Consider the following 18,817-nt stretch of genomic DNA (forward strand, 5'->3'; position numbering starts at 1 on the left):
CACGTCTTGCAGCCACTGGTGCTCCGCTCATGTTTAAAATTTTATTAGAACAGATGGATCAGAGTGAGTTCAGAGAAGGTACATCTATGGAACTTGACAAGTTACTGACTTGAATCACAGAATGGTGATTGTAAGGAAGGTAGTTCAGATAAGTGCTGTATGGGGAAAAGAAGAAATGGAAGAAAACAAGTGGCCAATATACAGGGAACTATATAATTTATCATACAAGCCAGAACATTTTTGAGGGTGAAAGGGATACTATCAATAATTATGTTAGGACAATAGACACAAGCTGGGACTGTCCTTGGTAAATCACAATAGACCTATAGTAATTTAGGAAGGTGGAAAGAGTAAGCATACTGTCCATTAAGAACCTAGAGCTATCATAAGGGCCTGACGAGTGTGTTTACGGGACTGCCCAGATAAATTTTTCCTCCTGGTATAATCGTAGTCTTGACACTTAAATTTACGTTTGCAGTTAAGGGGCAAAACAATCAGACCTGGGGATCAGAGATGCTTTCTCTGCAGCCTCTCAATAGTCTCTTCAATTTGTTTCAATACCAAGGAAATCAGATATCTCAGACCAATGCCGGATGTGGCAGGAATCCCAGGACAATCCACAACTTCCCTGCCAATTTAGGGTTATCTGCCTGGAACCATTTCAACTGGCAGCGGCAAGTACCTTATGAAGCAACCAGGATGAAGCTGTTACCAGAATGAAGTTGTTACCAGGATGAAGTTGTTACCAGGATGAAGATACATGTCAGCTAAGGCTTGCTAAGTGTGTCACGCATTCAGCTAAGATTTACTGCCTGTCTGTTGCCTTACTCGTATTTCATTTAATCATATGTCCCCATGCGGCTGCTCTTCTTGCTTCATCTTACGTAAGAGGAGACTCAGGCTCATAAAGTTAAGTGACTCTACCAAGGTGACAGCTGAACAGGGACTAGGATAGAGACTCAAGCCTGCTCCTCTTTCTCGTTCTGCCACGTACTGGCAGGTGGCAGAAGCGCCCGGAGACGTTCGGGGAGGTCCATAATAGGCCACGCACTGCCCTGCTCCCTTGGCCTTGGACATCCACCTCCCCTTCGATAAAGTGCTCCAGTGGGTGAAGCCGAAGGAGAGGCAGCGAACGGATACACGCGAAGGCTTAACTCGGGCCGTGAAGTTCGGCCGAGTAGGAAAGGCTCGCTCCGCCCTCCCCCAACATTACGGCGGCTGCGTCAACAAGCTGCGGCCCACACTCAACATGGCGGCGGCGGCGCCAGCCGCCTCCTGCCCTTCTCCATCATGGCGGCAACCGGACCCGCCTCCGCGGGCGCCGGAGTCATGTGACCCACACAATGGCTGAGCACCTACTCCAGGCTTCCCGGCAACGCCAAGTGAAAGTCATGACAGCCGCCGCGGGTTCGGCGGGCCAAGCCGCGGTGCCCCTGCTGCTGTGCGCGCTGCTGGCGCCCGGCAGCGCGTACGTGCTCGACGACTCCGACGGGCTGGGCCGGGAGTTCGACGGCATCGGAGCTATCAGCGGCGGCGGGGTGAGCAACGGGGGCTGGGACGCACGGTTGGCGTCAGGGCACAGCTCCGTCTCGCCCCACAAGCCCCCGCGGCGTAGCCCAGCGTTTCGACGCTCTCCCGTCGCGGCCCGGCTGCCGGCGGCCGCCCTTCGCCTGGCTGTCCGGACCCGCCGGCCGCGAGGCTGTAACCTGCGTTTGCTGGTTTAAAATGAACTTGTAGAGCCAGTTAGATTTAACACATCCGGGGGTCCACCGAGTAAGTGACAGGTCTAGATAGTGACAAGGCTGGAGCTCAAACCCTTCCTTTCTCTGGGCAGCGGGGCCTGTGTGTGTGTGTGGGGGGGTCTCTTCGCCTTGGAGAGGGCACTCTGGGAGGGTCGCTCCAGAGACGGCCAGGGAGCCGAGGAGCATCCGTCTGCTGAAGAGGATGCCCCAGTGGGATGCTCTGGCTGTGCCTCTTCTTTTTTAGGGAGGGGGTTCGGGAGTCCTGGACCAGTACTGCAGGATGCGGTTGGGCTCTTTCAAAGGGTCAACTACCGAATAAGTTTTTTTTTTTTTTTTTTTTTTTGGCGGTACGTGGGCCTCTCACTGTTGTGGCCTCTTCCGTTGCGGAGCACAGGCTCCGGACGCGCAGGCTCAGCGGCCATGGCTCACGGGCCCAGCCGCTCCGCCGCATGTGGGATCTTCCCGGACCGGGGCACGAACCCGCGTCCCCTGCATCGGCAGGCGGACTCTCAACCATGGCGCCACCAGGGAAGCACCCGGATAAGTTTTTGTTTGGAGGCACAGCAGGTATCTCAAGGCCTCTTTAGGAAGGTGAGAGGCTAGAAACTGTCTGGGACTTTTTTTTTTTTTTTTTTTTCTTTTTCTAATGGCAGGCTACACCAGTATCAACTGATAGTTTAGGATTGTTTACTGTTGGAGGATTGTTTTCCCCTGGGATGGCAAAGGCCTAAGGGGGTGAGTTGCCCTCTGGAAGGGGCAATGCCTCATTGGTGGCTATTTATGTGTGTGAGGAGAGGGAAACGGTGGGTCACCAGTCAAGATAGTGACTCACCACCGTTAAGATGCGTAAGAATCACCTGGTCGTTTGTTTCCATGCAGACTCTGGCCTCCCCGCCAGCTCCCATTCTGACTTTACAGTTCTGGAGTGGGGCCTGAGAATTTGCTTTTTAACAAATGCGCCAGTGCCTTCTCATACTAAATGTTGAGAGAACTATTTTCCTGATTCAAGGATCTCTGGAGCAAGCGGTTTTCTGTTTTTTAAATAAAATTTTAATTTAAAGATAGTTTCTGATGTACAGAAAAGTTGCCAAGACAATACAGAGTTCTCATATACCCTGTAGCCAGTTTTCTCCTGTTATCAGCATCCCACATTAGTACGGGACATTTGTCCCAACCAATATTAATTACGTTAATGAAAGTCTGTACTTCCTTTCATATTTCCTTAGTTGTTACCTAATGCTCTTTTTCGGTTTCAGGATCCCATCCAGGATACTAATTGCATTTAATTGGCATGTCTTTTTAGTCTTTTTTAGGCTGTGTCACTTGGGATAAGTTTGTATTATCTGGGCATTTTAAAATACTTATGTTAAGGGAGACATGAGGGCCATTCCAGCTTAATGCAACATTTGTGTGGGCACAGCTGGTAATTTCCTTAGTTCCCTAGTCATGCTGATGGGTGGCTCCTAGGCCTGGGAGCTTGCCACAGTAGCTTGATTGTTCTTGGCTCCTAACAATTTACTTAGTCCTGTCTCATGCTCTTTGTAACCATTGTCTTGTCTTTGTTTTATCCCCTTGTGTTTATAGCTTTTGGGTCCATGGGGTTTATGGTGGCAGATCTTTGGGTGAGAGGGATTTGCTTTTTTGTACCCCAGATCATAGCTAAAACTGATTTTATTTGAAAATGGTAAGGCAGAATTCTTGAATTGGTTGAATGGGTTGTTTGTTGGGTTGAGTCAGATTGGTGCTTGTATCCTTAGATGCAATTCGGAACCAGCTTGAATGCTTGCTTGCTGGGTGGATGTTTTGGGCTGGTCTCAGCCTATTGATAACCAGTGCTGTGGAGGGACTGGTCCTTGTGCTTCTTTTTATTCTTTTTTTTTTTTTTTAACGTTTTTATTGGAGTGTAACTGCTTTACAATGGTGTGTTAATTTCTGCTTTATAACAAAATGAATCAGTTATACATATACATATATCTCCATATCTCTTCCCTCTTGCGACTCCCTCCCACCCTCCCTCCCTATCCCACCTCTCTAGCTGTTCACAAAGTACCGAGCTGATCTCCCTGTGCTATGCGGCTACTTCCCATTAGCTATCTATTTTACATTTGATAGTATATATATGTCCATGCCACTCTCTCACTTTGTCCCAGTTTACCCTTCCCCCTCCCCATGTCCTCAAGTCCATTCTCTAGTAGGTCTGCGTCTTTATTCCTGTCTTGCACCTAGGTTCTTCATGACTATTTTTTTTTTTTTTAGGTTCCATATATATGTGTTAGCATGTGGTATTTGTTTTCTCTTTCTGACTTACTTCACTCTGTATGACAGACTCTAGGTCCATCCACCTCACTACAAAACTCAATTTTGTTCCTTTTTATGGCTAATATTCCATTGTATATATGTTCCACATCTTCTTTATCCATTCATCTGTTGATGGACACTTAGGTTGCTTCCATGTCCTGGCTATTGTAAATAGAGCTGCAATGAACATTGTGGTACATGACTCTTTTTGAATTATGGTTTTCTCAGGGTATATGCCCAGTAGTGGGATTGCTGGGTCGTATGGTAGTTCTATTTTTAGTTTTTTAAGGACCCTCCATACTGTTCTCCATAGTTGCTGTATCAATTTACATTCCCACCAACAGTGTATGAGGGTTCCCTTTTCTCCACACCCTCTTCAGCATTTACTGTTTGTAGATTTTTTGATTATGGCCATTCTGACCGGTGTGAGGTGGTATCTCACTGTAGTTTTGATTTGCATTTCTCTAATGATTAATGATGTTGAGCATTCTTTCATGTGTTTGTTGGCAATCTGTATATCTTCTTTGGAGAAATGTCTCTTTAGGTCTTCTGCCCATTTTTGGATTGGGTTGTTTGCTTTTTTGATATTGAGCTGCATGAGCTGCTTGTAAATTTTGGAGATTAATCCTTTGTCAGTTGCTTCATTTGCAAATATTTTCTCCCATTCTGAGGGTTGTCTTTTCATCTTGTTTGTGGTTTCCTTTGCTGTGCAAAAGCTTTGAAGTTTCATTAGGTCCCATTTGTTTACTTTTGCTTTTATTTCCATTTCTCTAGGAGATGGGTCAAAAAGGATCTTGCTGTGATTTATGTCATAGAATGTTCTGCCTATGTTTTCCCCTAAGAGTTTGATAGTGTCTGGCCTTGCATTTAGGTCTTTAATCCATTTTGAGTTTATTTTTTGTATGGTGTTAGGGAATGTTCTAATTTCATTCTTTTACATGTAGCTGTCCAGTTTTCCCAGCACCACTTATTGAAGAGGCTGTCTTTTCTCCATTCTATATTCTTGCCTCTTTTATGAAAGATAAGGTGACCATATGTGCATGGGATTATCTCTGGGCTTTCTATCCTGTTCCATTGATCTATATTTCTGTTTTTGTGCCAGTACCATACTGTCTTGATTACTGTAGCTTTGTAGTATAGTCTGAAGTCCAGGAGCCTGATTCCTACAGCTCCGTTTTTCTTTCTCAAGATTGCTTTGGCTATTCGGGGTCTTTTGTGTTTCCATACAAATTGTGAAATTTTTTTGTTATAGTTCTGTGAAAAATATCAGTTGTAGTTTGATAGGGATTGCATTGAATCTGTCGATTGTTTTGGGTAGTATACTCATTTTCACAATGTTGATTCTTCCAGTCCAAGAACATGGTATATCTCTCCATCTATTTGTATCATCTTTAATTTCTTTCATCAGTGTCTTATAATTTTCTGCATACAGGTCTTTTGTCTCCTTAGGTAGGTTTATTCCTAGGTATTTTATTCTTTCTGTTGCAGTGGCAAATGGGAGTGTTTTCTTAATTTCACTTTCAGATTTTTCATTGTTAGTGTATAAGAATGCAAGAGATTTCTGTGCATTACTTTTGTATCCTGCTACTTTACCTAATTCATTGATTAGCTCTAGCAGTTTTCTGGTAGCATCTTTAGGATTCTCTGTGTATAGTGTCATGTCATCTGCAAGCAGTGACAACTTTGCTACTTCTTTTCCCATTTGGTTTCCTTTTATTTCTTTTTCTTCTCTGATTGCTGTGGCTAAAACTTCCAAAACTATGTTGAATAATAGTGGTGAGAGAGGGCAGCCTTGTCTTGTTCCTGATCTTAGTGGAAATGGTTTCAGTTTTTCACCATTGAGGACGATGTTGGCTGTGCGTTTGTCATATATGGCCTTTATTATGTTGATGTAAGTTCCCTCTGTGCCTACTTTCTGGAGGTTTTTTATCATAAATCGGTGTTGAATTTTGTTGAAAGCTTTCTGTGCATCTATTGAGATGATCATATGGTTTTTTTTCCTTCAATTTGTTAATATGGTGTATCACATCAATTGATTTTGCATATATTGAAGAATATACATTCTTGCATTCCTGGGATAAACCCCACTTGATCATGGTGTATGATCCTTTTAATGTGCTGTTGGATTCTGTTTGCTAGTATTTTGTTGAGGATTTTTGCATCTACGTTTATCAGTGATACTGGTCTGTAGTGTTTTTTTTTTGTGACATCCTTTTCTGGTTTTTGTATCAGGGTGATGGTGGCCTCGTAGAATGAGTTTGGGAGTGTTCCTCTCTCTGCTATTTTGGAAGAGTTTGAGAAGGATGGGTGTTAGCTCTTCTCTAAATGTTTGATAGAATTTGCCTGTGAAGCCATCTGCTCCTGGGCTTTTGTTTATTGGAAGATTTTTTTTTTTTTTTTTGCGGTAGCGGGCCTCTCACTGTTGTGGCCCCTCCCGTTGCGGAGCACAGACTCCGGACGCGCAGGCCCAGCGGCCATGGCTCACGGGCCCAGCCGCTCCGCGGCATGTGGGATCCTCCCAGACCGCAGCACGAACCCGTGTCCCCTGCATTGGCAGGCGGACTCTCAACCACTGCGCCACCAGGGAAGCCCATATTGGAAGATTTTTAATCACAGTTTCAATTTCAGTGCTTGTGATTGGTCTGTTCATATTTTCTGTTTCTTCCTGGTTCAGTCTCGGAAGGTTGTGCATTTCTAAGAGTTTGTCCATTTCTTCCAGGTTGTCCATTTTATTGGCATATAGCTGCTTGTAATAATCTCTCATGATCCTTTGTATTTCTGCAGTGTCAGTGGTTACTTCCCCTTTTTCATTTCTAATTCTATTGATTTGAGTTTTCTCCCTTTTTTTCTTGATGATTCTGGCTAATGCTTTATCAATTTTGTTTATCCTCTCAGAGAATCAGATTTTAGTTTTATTGATCTTTGCTATCGTTTCCTTCATTTCTTTTTCATTTATTTTTGATCTGATCTTTATGATTTCTTTCCTTCTGCTAACTTATGGTTTTTTTCTTCTTCTTTCTTTAATTGCGTTAGGTGTAATGTTAGGTTGTTTATTTGAGATGTTTCTTGTTTCTTAAGGTAGGATTGTATTGCTATAAACTTCCCTCTTAGAACTGCTTTTGCTGCATCCCATAGGTTTTGGGTTGTTGTGTTTTCATTGTCATTTGTTTCTAGGTATTTTTTGATTTCCTCTTTGGTTTCTTCAGTGATCTCTTGGTTATTAAGTAGTGTATTGTTTAGCCTCCATGTACTTGTATTTTTTACATACTTTTTCCTGTAATTGATATCTAATCTCATAGCATTGTGGGCAGAAAAGATACTTGATACAACTTCAATTTTCTTAAATTTACCAAGGCTTGACTTGTGACCCAAGATATGATCTATCCTGGAGAATGTTCCATGAGCACTTGAGGAAAAAGTGTATTATGTTGTTTTTGGGTGGAATGTCCTATAAATATCAATTAAGTCATGTTGTTTAATGTATCATTTAAAGCTTGTCTTCCCTTATTTATTTTCATTTTGGATGATCTGTCCACTGGTGAAAGTGGAGTGTTAAAGTCCCCTACTATGATTGTGTTACTGTCGATTTCCCCTTTTATGGCTGTTAGTATTTGCCTTATGTATTGAAGTGCTCTTATGTTGGGTGCATAAATATTTACAATTGTTATATCTTCTTCATGCATTGATCCCTTGATCATTATGTAGTGTCCTTCTTTGTCTCTTGTAATACTCTTTGTTTTAAAGTCTATTTTGTCTGATATGAGAATTGCTATTCCAGCTTTCTTTTGATTTCCATTTGCATGGAATATGTTTTTCCATCCCCTCACTTTCAATCTGTATGTGTCCCTAGGTCTGAAGTGGGTTTCTTGTATACAGCATATATACAGGTCTTGTTTTTGTATCCATTCAGCCAGTCTATGTCTTTTGGTTGGAGCGTTTAATCCATTTACATTTTAGGTAATTATTGATACGTATGTTCCTATTACCATTTTCTTAATTGTTTTGGGTTTGTTATTGTAGGTCCTTTCCTTCTGTTGTTTCCTGCCTAGAGAAGTTCCTTTAGCATTTGTTGTAAAGCTGGTATGGTGTTGCTGGATTCTGTTAGTTTTTACTTGTCTGTAAATGTTTTAATTTCTCCGTCAGATCTGAATGAGATCCTTGCTGGACAGAGTAATCTTGGTTGTAGGTTTTTCCCTTTCATCACTTTAAATAGTCCTGCCATTCCCTTCTGGCTTGCAGTTTCTGCTGAAAGATCAGCTGTTAACCTTATGGGATTCCCTTGTATGTTATGTGTTGTTTTTCCCTTGCTGCTTTTAATATTTTTTCTTTGTATTTAATTTTTGATAGTTTGATTAATATATGTCTTGGCTTGGATTTATCCTGTATGGGACTCTCTGTGCTTCCTGCATTTGATTAACTATTTCCTTTCCCATATTAGGGAAGATTTCAACTATAATCTCTTCAAATATTTTCTCAGTCCCTTTCTTTTTCTCTTCTTCTTCTGCGACCCCTATAATTCGAATATTGGTGCGTTTAATGTTGTCCCAGAGGTCTCTGATACTGTCCTCAATTCTTTTCATTCTTTTTTCTTTATTCTGCTCTGTGATAGTTATTTCCTCTATTTTATCTTCCAGGTCACTTATCCGTTCTTCTGCCTCAGTTATTCTGCTATTGATCCCTTCTAGAGTATTTTTAATTTCATTTATTTTGTTGTTCATCATTGTTTGTTTGCTCTTTAGTTCTTCTCGGTCCTTGTTAAACATTTCTTATATTTTCTCCATTCTATTTCCAAGATTTTGGATCATCTTTACTATCATTATTCTGAATTCTTTTTCAGGTAGACTGCCTATTTTCTCTTCATTTGTTACGTCTGGTGGGTTTTTACCTTGCTCCTTCATCTGCTGTGTGTTTCCTTGTCTTCTCATTTTGCTTAAGTTACTGTGTTTGGGGTCTCCTTTTTGCAGGCTGCAGGTTTGTAGTTCCCGTTGTTTTTGGTGTTTGCCTCCAGTGACTAAGGTTGGTTCAGTGGGTTGTGTAGGCTTCCTGGTGGAGGGAACTAGTGCCTGTGTTCTGGTGGATGAGGCTGGATCTTGTCTTTCTGGTGTGCAGGCCCATGTCTGATGGTGTGTTTTGGGGTGTCTGTGACCTATTATGATTTTAGGCAGCCTCTCTGCTAATGGGTGGGGTTGTGTTTCTGTCTTGCTAGTTGTTTGGCAAAGGGTGTCCAGCACTGTAGCTTGCTGGCCATTGAGTGGAGCTGGGTCTTGGTGTTGAGATGGAGAGCTCTGGGAGATTTTTGCTGTTTGATAATACGTGGAGCTGGGAGTTCTCTGGTGGACCAATGTCTTGAACTTGGCTCTCCTACGTCAGAAGCACAGCCCTGATGCCTGAGTGGAGCACCAAGAGCCTGTCATCCACACGGCTCAGAATAAAAGGGAGAAAAGAAAGAAAGAAAGAAAAAGATAAAATAAATAAAGATTAAATTAAAAAGTTATTAAAATAAAAAACAAAAAATAATTATTAAAAATTTTTTAAAGTAATTAAAAAAAAAAGAAAGAACAACCAAACCAGAAAGCAAATCCACGAATGATAGCAAGTGCCGAATAGTTTATTAAAAAGAGAAAAGAAAAAAAAAAAAAGGACAGAACCCCAGGACAAATGGTAAAAGCAAAGCTATACAGACAAAATCACACCCAGAATCATACGCATACACACTGACAATAAGAGAAAAAGGGAAAAAAAAAAAATCATTACTCCCCAAATCCACCTCCTCAATTTGGGGTGATTCATTGCCTGTTCACGTATTCCACGGATGCAGGGTACATCACGTTGATTGTGGAGATTTAATCCGCTGCTTCTGAGGCTGCTGGGAGAGATTTCCGTCAACCATAGTGACCTGTGGTTGCACACGGGCTTCTTGGTGGCTGCAGCAGCAGCCTTAGCCCATCTCTGGGGTCTGCACTGTTAGCCGCGGCTTGCGCCCGTCTCTGGAGCTCCTTTAAGTAGCGCTCTTAATCCCCTCTCCTCGCGCACCAGGAAACAAAGAGGCAAGAAAAAGTCTCTTGCGTTTCTGGCAGTTACAGACCTTTTCCTGGACTCCCTCCTGGCAAGCTGTGGCCCACTAGCCCCCTTCAGGCTGTGTTCACGCAGCTCCCTCCCACTGGTGCAGGTCCCGTCCCTATTCTTTTGTCTCTGTTTTTTCTTTTTTCTTTTGCCCTACCCTACATGGGGAGTTTCTTGCCTTTTGGGAGGTCTGAGGTCTTCTGCCAGCGTTCAGTAGGTGTTCTGTAGGAGCTGTTCCACATGTAGATGTATTTCTGATGTATTTGTGGGCAGGAAGGTGATCTCCACATCTTACTCTTCTGCCATCTTGAAGCTCCTCTCTGTGCTATTTACTATGATTGCAAGATGCCCTCAGTGATAACCGTCAGAAAACCTTGAAAATAAAAAGTTTATTACTCACAGGCCCTGGAAAGCACATGGCACACCTGGGCCACACAGGGAGGTTGTAGGTAGAGAGGGGGGTGTGGGCCTGGGGTTCTGCTTTCATTAGGGTCAAGGGTGAGGCCTAGGGTTTTGTGCGCTCACTTTTTATTGGTGAGTTCAAAACCTAAGAGTAGAAATTTAAAGTGAAGGAAGAGAAAAAAAAAATGACCCTAATGATGGTCAGTTATCGAAATCAACCAAGATCTCAAACAAAGAATCCCCCCCACCCGCTCCCGCCAACCCCAGCCTGGCTCTTTATCTAGTTCTGTGGCTGGCAGTGTGTTTATTTGAGATAGCTATCTCTGAAGTGGATAACCCTGGAGTGGATGCCTTGCAATCAAAGCTTAAGTCCTGCCCTTCCATTACAAAAAAGGAAAAACCGACTGTTGGGGATTACACTACAATCCACCCTTCATGCCTAGGCATCAGAGTCAGTGGTGAGGACGTTAACTGCCTGAGTAGCTGATTTACTCAAAGTCAGGGATAGGGCATGTTGTAACCTAGAAAGGATTTTAGTAGCACTCCTATAATAATTATATCGAACAAGCAGTAGTCCTGAAATCCAGCTGGTAGCCATTGACCCAAGCTTAAAGGGTCACACCTTGAAACGAGATCAGTGATGTTGGGGCCCTAGGGATCCATTCAAAGATTAGATAATGTTATGATTAACATCTTGGGACATCTGGTGTAAGTAGGTTTGAATCTGTGCTGAGTTGGTGGATTGCAGGTGTGTTTATAAAGTTAGGCCTCTATGGTGCAAATATTTGATTCAGGTTATTTCATAAGAGGCACTTCTACGGAAACAAAAGAAAAACAATGGTTAGTGGTTGGAGCAGATTATAAACCTAGTCTGAGGCCTGAGGGTAGCCAGTTGAGATTTCTAGATGTAGGACTTGAAGCATATTCAGACGGGGTGGGGACAGATGGTGGCAATCATAGATTTTCCTGGTTTGTAGTCTGAATATCTCTGGTGGTGGGGGGGTTCTTTCTGAGTGGTGCATGCAGCAAGAGGCACAAAGATTGTTCATACATGAACTGTTGTAGTGATTTCTCTGGAGTTTATATCTAGTTGTCCCACTTTAGCTTGCATGGCTTCAGGAAAAGGGCAATTTTAGTTCTCAATAATTCCAAATCAGAAAGGTGGGAAAAAGTTGGAAACAATATCTGGAGAGTTGTAGCCAGATATTAGAGGAAGTGAGAAGAATTCAGTCTTCAGTCCAGTTTACAGGTAGAAAACAAACCTCAAAGGCAATTAACAGGACTAAAATCTGATATCCACAGGGTGTCCTATAGTTTCCCCTTCCCCCCACCTTTTATCAGAGATAACCCAAATAATGCTAATTTACTTGCAAAATAAGTCTGGCCTGATTATTTAATAATTAATTAATTTATTATTTATTAAGTGCAACAAGAATAGTGATAGACCATATAGGCTCTTTCAAGTATACTCTGCTGGACCTTCACACAAGGAATCACAGATTGGACTCTTAGAAGTCTCTCTCAAGGTAGGAAGCCAAGCTATGAGCTTACCATCAGACTTTCCCTGCAGTACTGATAGATTTGGGTGAATTCCTTTCTTCTCGAGGTCCACCGAATATCCTGAGGTTCCTACATCTGCCAGGAAGCGACCTTCCTTACTCACCTGGTAAGGCTTCTGTAAGCAAGTTGCCAGGCTGATTTTTCCAAGGAGCTTTATTGGCTCCATAAGTCAAGCTTAGTTCCTTAAATCTGTCTGGTCATATCTGAGTCTATGTTCATCTCTCTCAGATATGACATTCCAGTTAAAACCTTAGTAATATAATCAATGTTTCCAATTGTGTCCTGTTATAAGGAGGACAGATTCTTAGGAACTTATGCAAATAAATATATTGCTATGAAAATGAGAATACTCGCTAAGAGTTTCTAAATTCTGAAGGGATCAGGTAGGGAGAAATTTGTTTTATCTTTGTTTATAAGGGTACACTTTACCAAATTGCTGTAAGTCATAGACAGCTTAGGAAAAAGGGTTTCCTTAAGTCTGGGGGAAAAAAAAACATTCAAGAACTAATAATGTTTCAGATAAAAAGTCATAAAAATTATAATTATCCTCATCAGTTCATTCAGTTCCTTGTAATTAATTCTGATTGAACCTGATCTTTAGTTAGCAGTTTTATGAATCTTTTTTTTTTTTTTGCGGTACGCGGGCCTCTCACTGTTCTGGCCTCTCCCGTTGCGGAGCATAGACTCTGGATGCGCAGGCTCGGCGGCCATGGCTCACAGGCCCAGCCGCTCCGCGGCATGTGGGATCTTCCCGGACTGGGGTACGAACCCATGTCCCCTGCATCGGCAGGCGGACTCTCAACCACTGCGCCACCAGGGAAGCCCTGAATCTTTTTTTACCTTAGAGTTCTGTAAATTCTTACCCAGTTGAGCAATATGATCTGAAAATTATCAGAATCCTGTACTTTAAGTTAGAGTCCTTTTCACAAGTCTTCTTGAAGATGAAGCACTTTTCAAAGAACACTTTTGCAAAAGTGTCAGAGTAAATAATTGTCTGTAAATGACAAAAAGACTTAAACACGACCATGTTAAAGATCTGATAAAGTTTATTATAATGCAAATGACAAGGAAATTAGGTTATTTCTGTGACATACAACATTTTAAGTTAATAACTAGAATTACAAGTGATAACATTATACCAGGATATAGCAGGTATCTAGGAATTTCATGTAATTTCTGGAACACATATATTAGTAACATATATCAATACAAATATAACCCAAAGAAGGTTTAGCATTATGTCTTTGACAGTGCTTCCCATGCAATTTAACATACCAAATAAGCCTAATTAGTTTAATGTCTGTCTTTTTATAAGGAGAAAGACCACATCTTTTGAGATGTTCCAGGGCCCATCTGGAAAATCTCAAAGTTATTTTGAGGTCAAAAAGACTTCATTTAGAATTTGATTTTGGGAAGTTTGTCAAAATATCAAAAGCTGTTAAAACACTTGATTAAATAGGATTGTTGGTCACTGTGAAATAATACTTAGTTATCCATTTAACCAAAATGACAAGAACTTCACAGGCAAATACATAAAGTTACTTATTTTAATCCCAGTTTAACCCCCCCACCCCAAACACACAACCTTAGCTCTTTTAATAGAGAAGACTCACGTTTTTTTTTTTAAGTAATTAAAGATTCAGTAAAGATAATGTGAAGCATAGAATATTATTTTGATAAAACACAGAATCTTTATTTCCTAGGCAGATTACTTAAAAGGTAAAGAAAAACCTTTCACAGGCTTATCAAGAGCAGACCAATAGTCTAATAAAAATTTGTCTTCTTAGCAGATGAAAGATAATTAAGTTTTAGTTTTACATAAGTACACTATTAAAGTTTATTTAAAAAAATCCTTATAATAAATTTATTTCATTTTTAGCTAGCTTGACTACACAGGTAAAATTCCCTCTCTTCTTCTCTCTCTCTCTTTCCCCAGCTTCTATATCCATTCATTTTGTCTACTTTAGGACAAAATTACTTTCATTTCCCTAACAAAAATACATCTCTCTACCTCATACCTTTTCTTAGCCAAAATACATCCTACTTCCCTTGATAGAATTGTTTCCCTTATTATTTCCAGTATTTTAATTACATATATTAGTTAGAATGCTTGACTCTTATAAACTTTAATTTCTAGTGAAAACTAGGAAGTAAACAATTGTGAACTGTTATACCAGTATTCTGTAGGTTGGCAAATTTATGAATATATTTTATAATTTCTAGAAGCATATACTTCTTTTTTGGTACAGTTTTTCATTGTAGCACAAGACATGTTTTCTAACAGATCTAAATATCTTTTGTTTCTCTGTGATAAGAAACCAAAAGTAGATAAACCTATGTTCAGTAATTAATGTTTTAGCATTTTATATTATTCGGAAATTATCTATATATTTAATTAATTTCCATCATTTAACTTAGCAAAACTCTAAGGTTTCAAGTTACCGACGAGATTTGGGTGACTATTTTTAAGTAGACGTACCAGAAAACATAATTATTTTTGAAAAGTGGATGCCTTGGTGATCAGAGATTAAGTTTTGCATTTGCATTACAAGAAGGAAAAGCCAGTGGATAACTTGGTCTGTAGTCTGATCACAGATCTGACCTTCTACTGTGGGAAAAAAAAATCTTTTCCCTAACCCAGCTGATTTTTACATTTTTATTTTCTAATGTTGCAATCTCACTCATAGGTGCTGGTGCATATTTCAAGGTAAACAGTAGACTAATGGGCTAATGTATTTATTCTTTACTACTACCATTCTCCTTTCTATTTTTGTGGTTTAAACCTGGAATAGCCAGTATTTCTTAAAATGAGGACTCATAATGTCCTAATATCTTTACTTTGATATTAAATCCATTGTTTAACTTGCTGAAAATGGAAATGTTTTGTTATTTTATGTTTACTAACTCAGTTTAAAATTATTAAAATGAGAAGAATTGTTTCGTAACTCAGAATAGGAGACTGTTATCTATTCTAATAGTGTCCTTATGTGTAATGCATCACTCATCTTAGAAGTTCGGTAAATACGATTGGATGAAAATGGTTGCAAGACTATATTTGTACACCACTTTAAACTTCTTTCTGAAGTCCCTGGTACCTAGCACAGTTTGTGGCAATAAGTGTTTGGAATCTTCATATTTGATAGGGAAGGCAGTATGGTGTACATGGACTGAAGAGCAGATTGCTAGGGATCTGTTCTGGGCCCTGCCACTCACTGTACAGCCTTGGGCAGGTTACTTAACTTCCCTGTATCTCAGGTTTTTTTCTGGGGACACAGTGATACCTACCTGGTAGGAACATTGTGAGGATAGATGTCAAAGCACAGGATGGCATCTGTCACATGACTAATTTTGGTTAGTATCATTCTGTTTCATAGATTAGTGGGGAGGAAGTTATTCTAAGGATTTTAAATGAAAAACGTGTTCCAGTTTGGGTATACAATGCCTGCCATTTGTTGAGAGCTTACTATGTTCCAGCTACTGTGCTAAGGCTTCCTGGGCTGCTTGTAAAGAGCTCCAGGCCTTATTCAGGGAGCGTGATTAGTAATTTGGTAATTTGTTATTGCTTCATGGTACGTTTCAACGTTTGGCTGTACTGCTCCTAACTGACTATTGCCATTGACTAATGCTTTTGCATTCGGTGTGACTGTAGGCTTGCAATAGAGTAATGATGTGGTGTGGTTACTCAAAGTTGGCACTTTCTGTGTTAGCGATAGAAGAGCACAGAGAGAAAAATAACCCCCAAACAGTGAAACACACTGTTCTAACAACAATGTATATCGTTAGCATAATGCAGAGCAGGCAGCTTTGTTTACCGTGGGTCAAGGATAGGTTAGTGTGCATATACAGCATTCATTCACTTTAATATTTGAGCCTCTGCTAGTCTGTAAGCTCTTTGAGAAAGTGACTATTTTTAAAAACAATTTGTGTATACAGTGCCTGTCAATTCTTGAGAGCTTACTATGTGCCAGCTACTGTGCTAAGTCCTTTACATATACTTTATTTTAGTCTTAGGACAGCTGAATGAATAAGATAATCCACTTTATGATAAATTGCCCTTGGTCACATTGCTTGTAAATGATGTAATCAGGATACCAGCTTCATGGATGCAAAGCCTATATTATGTTGCCTGTGCAGTGCAACAAATGATAACATAAAAGCTATTAAATAAATGGTTATTGAATAATAGAATAAATGGGGATATGAACTTGAATAAGACACAGTCCTTGTCCTCAAGGAACTTAGAGGTGAAACAGAAAAGTAAAGCAGTGATGAGGGTGCAGGGATAGAAGAGTTATGGTAGCCATGTGGACCTTGTGCCAAGGGAGTCCACAGTCCAATCTGCGTCAGTGGTCCCCACCCTTTTGGCACCAGGGACCGGTTTCGTGGAAGACAATTTTCCCATGGACTGGGGGAGGGGGGATGGTTTCGGGATGATTCAAGCGCGTTACATTTATTGTGCATTTTATTTCTATTATTATTACATTGTAATATATAATGAAGTGATTATACAACTCACCATAATGCTGACAGGAGGTGGAGCTCAGGCGGTAATGAGAGCGATGGGGAGCGACTGTAAATATAGATGAAGCTTCGCTCGCTCGCCCTCCACTCACCTCCTGCCGTGCGGCCCCGTTCCTAATAGGCCACCGACTGTACCGGTCTGTGGCCTGGGAGTTGGGGACCCCTGACTTACGTCAAACTTATGGGGAGGAGCAGAAGGTATTCTTCCTTGAACAGGTGGAGTTTGACCTGAAAGCTGAAGGATGAATTGGATTTGGCCAAATGAGGGTGTAGAATGCATTCCAGACAGAAGAAAGAGAAAAATTAGTTTGTTAGACCTAGATAGATGGTGTGAGAGTGATAAGGGGTAAAGTGTCAGAGTTAGAATCCAAATAATTAAGGGATTTGGGTATAAAACTGAACAATCTGAACTTTATCCTGAAAGCTCTTGGGGGAGGGAAGTCTTGGCATGTTTAAACAGAGTAGTTTCATGGTTAGGTTTTTGTTTTGGGAAGATTAATCTGACAAGTAGTATGGAGGATAAAATATGGGGAGGCAGATGGGAGACCCTGAAACCATTTAGGCTGTTCTAATAATTGAGGAGAGCCTAGGAAGGTAGTGGGGTTGAAGATGAGGGGATGGATTTGAGAGATATTAAGGAGGTCTTGGTGACTGAAGATAGATGGAAAGTTTGATGAAAGGGTGTCCCTAAATTTATGGCTCAGACAGGTGTTATTCTTTACTAAGATAGCAAATACATGAGAAGGAAACAGATTTAGGAAAAAGTGCTACGTTTGGTTGGGGATGTGTTGAGCTTGAAGTGGCTGGAGAGTAGCTCCATGGGACTGTGTGTCAGTGGCAGGGGCTGAGACACCAGTGGTAGCATATATGAGAGTAAAATAGAACTTCAAGCCCCATGGAAGTCAAGTCTTGCCCTTGGCATACACCTGGGAAGGTGTTGGTTGTTTCATGTTAAAACCTATCTCTTTATTCCCCTTGCTACTGTTGCCCCCCAAAGTATACATACTTGGTGGGTTATTGATTTTGTGATTTCTTTGTTCAAGCAGTCATCAGCCATGGTTTAGGTATGATCAAGTGTTATTTTCTGCATCTTCCACCTCTCTCTTTCTATTCTGATGGAAAGTCTTGTGTGAGGTTTCCTTGTGTGAGGTTTCCTTAGTACAGCCTGGCCTGGGGAATCACTCTGTGGTCATTCTTAATAGCAAGAGGTAGCACCTATAAATCTCTAATAAGAATGAGGAGAGTGGAGGTTCCTTTAAGCAGTGCTGCTTGTAATATTTTCTTGCAAGACGTTGAGGGGAAAAATTACCTGAGATTCATCTTTCCCATTCTGGCCCCCAGATGTTGTAGTTGACAAACAGCCTTAAGACAGAGAAACTGCTTCATTTCTTCTAAAAACCACTCTGTGAGTCAAGGTCCTCAAGATAAATTTGTAATAATGAGATTCATCAATAGACTTAGCAAGCTTACCTCCCAGCCAACCCTCATCTCAGTAGAAGAGAAATCTGGTTGTTGCTTGGAACCTATGTTTTAGCTATGGGACAGACAACAGCCGTATTTGCCCGATGATGGGCAAAACCAAGACAGGCAAACAGATAACCTGGGAAACGACTTTCCACAGCTCAACGCTGCCCAAGAGCTGGCTAAATATGGGCATGCTAGATGGCATGCATAAGCACTCTGAAAAGGTGTTCATTATTGTATTTGTTTTATTCATACTTTTGAAAACTTTTTATTTTTTAGGCAACCTCCCGACTTCTAGTAAATTATCCAGAGCCCTATCGTTCTCAAATACTGGATTATCTCTTTAAGGTAATGAAAAAATAATTATTTAATGCTTTCTGTGATATCTTAGAAACTGTGGTGAATTTCACTAATAGTCTTTAGTACCTTCACCATTCTGGTTTTTAAAAAACTAGGCAAATTACTTTTGGAATAAGTTGCTGTTTATTTGAAGTTTTGCTTTGGTTTTCTCATCTGCAAAACCAAAGGCAGTGATTAGTAATTGTCTTAAAGTGTTTTGTCCTTCATACAATGAATCACAGTGTTAATATTGTTACTTCTTTCCCCAGCCGAACTTCGGTGCCTCTTTGCATATTCTAAAAGTTGAAATAGGTGGTGATGGGCAGACAACAGGTAGGAGTATTTGTGGAATGGCATCGTTTTCCCCCAATATTTAAACCTATATTTAAACTTATGGACTGTGGTTTCAGAATATAAAGAATGCCAAC

General features: G+C 40.8%; 1 protein-coding gene across 6 annotated transcripts in view; it reads left to right on the forward strand.

The window, feature by feature from the left end:
- Positions 1–1,343: 1,343 nt before the first annotated feature.
- The window catches only part of GALC (galactosylceramidase), a 59,092-nt gene continuing 41,618 nt past the window's right edge, over positions 1,344–18,817 (forward strand). For 2 of the 6 annotated variants that reach the window (XM_060004092.1, XM_060004095.1), the window contains exons 1-3: positions 1,344–1,538; positions 18,330–18,398; positions 18,659–18,722. In XM_060004092.1, coding sequence (XP_059860075.1) covers positions 1,344–1,538; positions 18,330–18,398; positions 18,659–18,722 — 328 coding nt within the window. Of the gene's footprint in view, positions 1,539–1,767; positions 1,774–1,801; positions 2,334–12,084; positions 12,172–18,329; positions 18,399–18,658; positions 18,723–18,817 lie in introns of those variants that run through there. The other 4 variants (XM_060004098.1, XM_060004094.1, XM_060004096.1 and 1 more) reach the window with 4 other exon arrangements.

Source organism: Delphinus delphis, chromosome 2, assembly GCF_949987515.2.
Source record: "Delphinus delphis chromosome 2, mDelDel1.2, whole genome shotgun sequence".
Classification (NCBI taxonomy): Eukaryota; Metazoa; Chordata; class Mammalia; order Artiodactyla; family Delphinidae; genus Delphinus; species Delphinus delphis.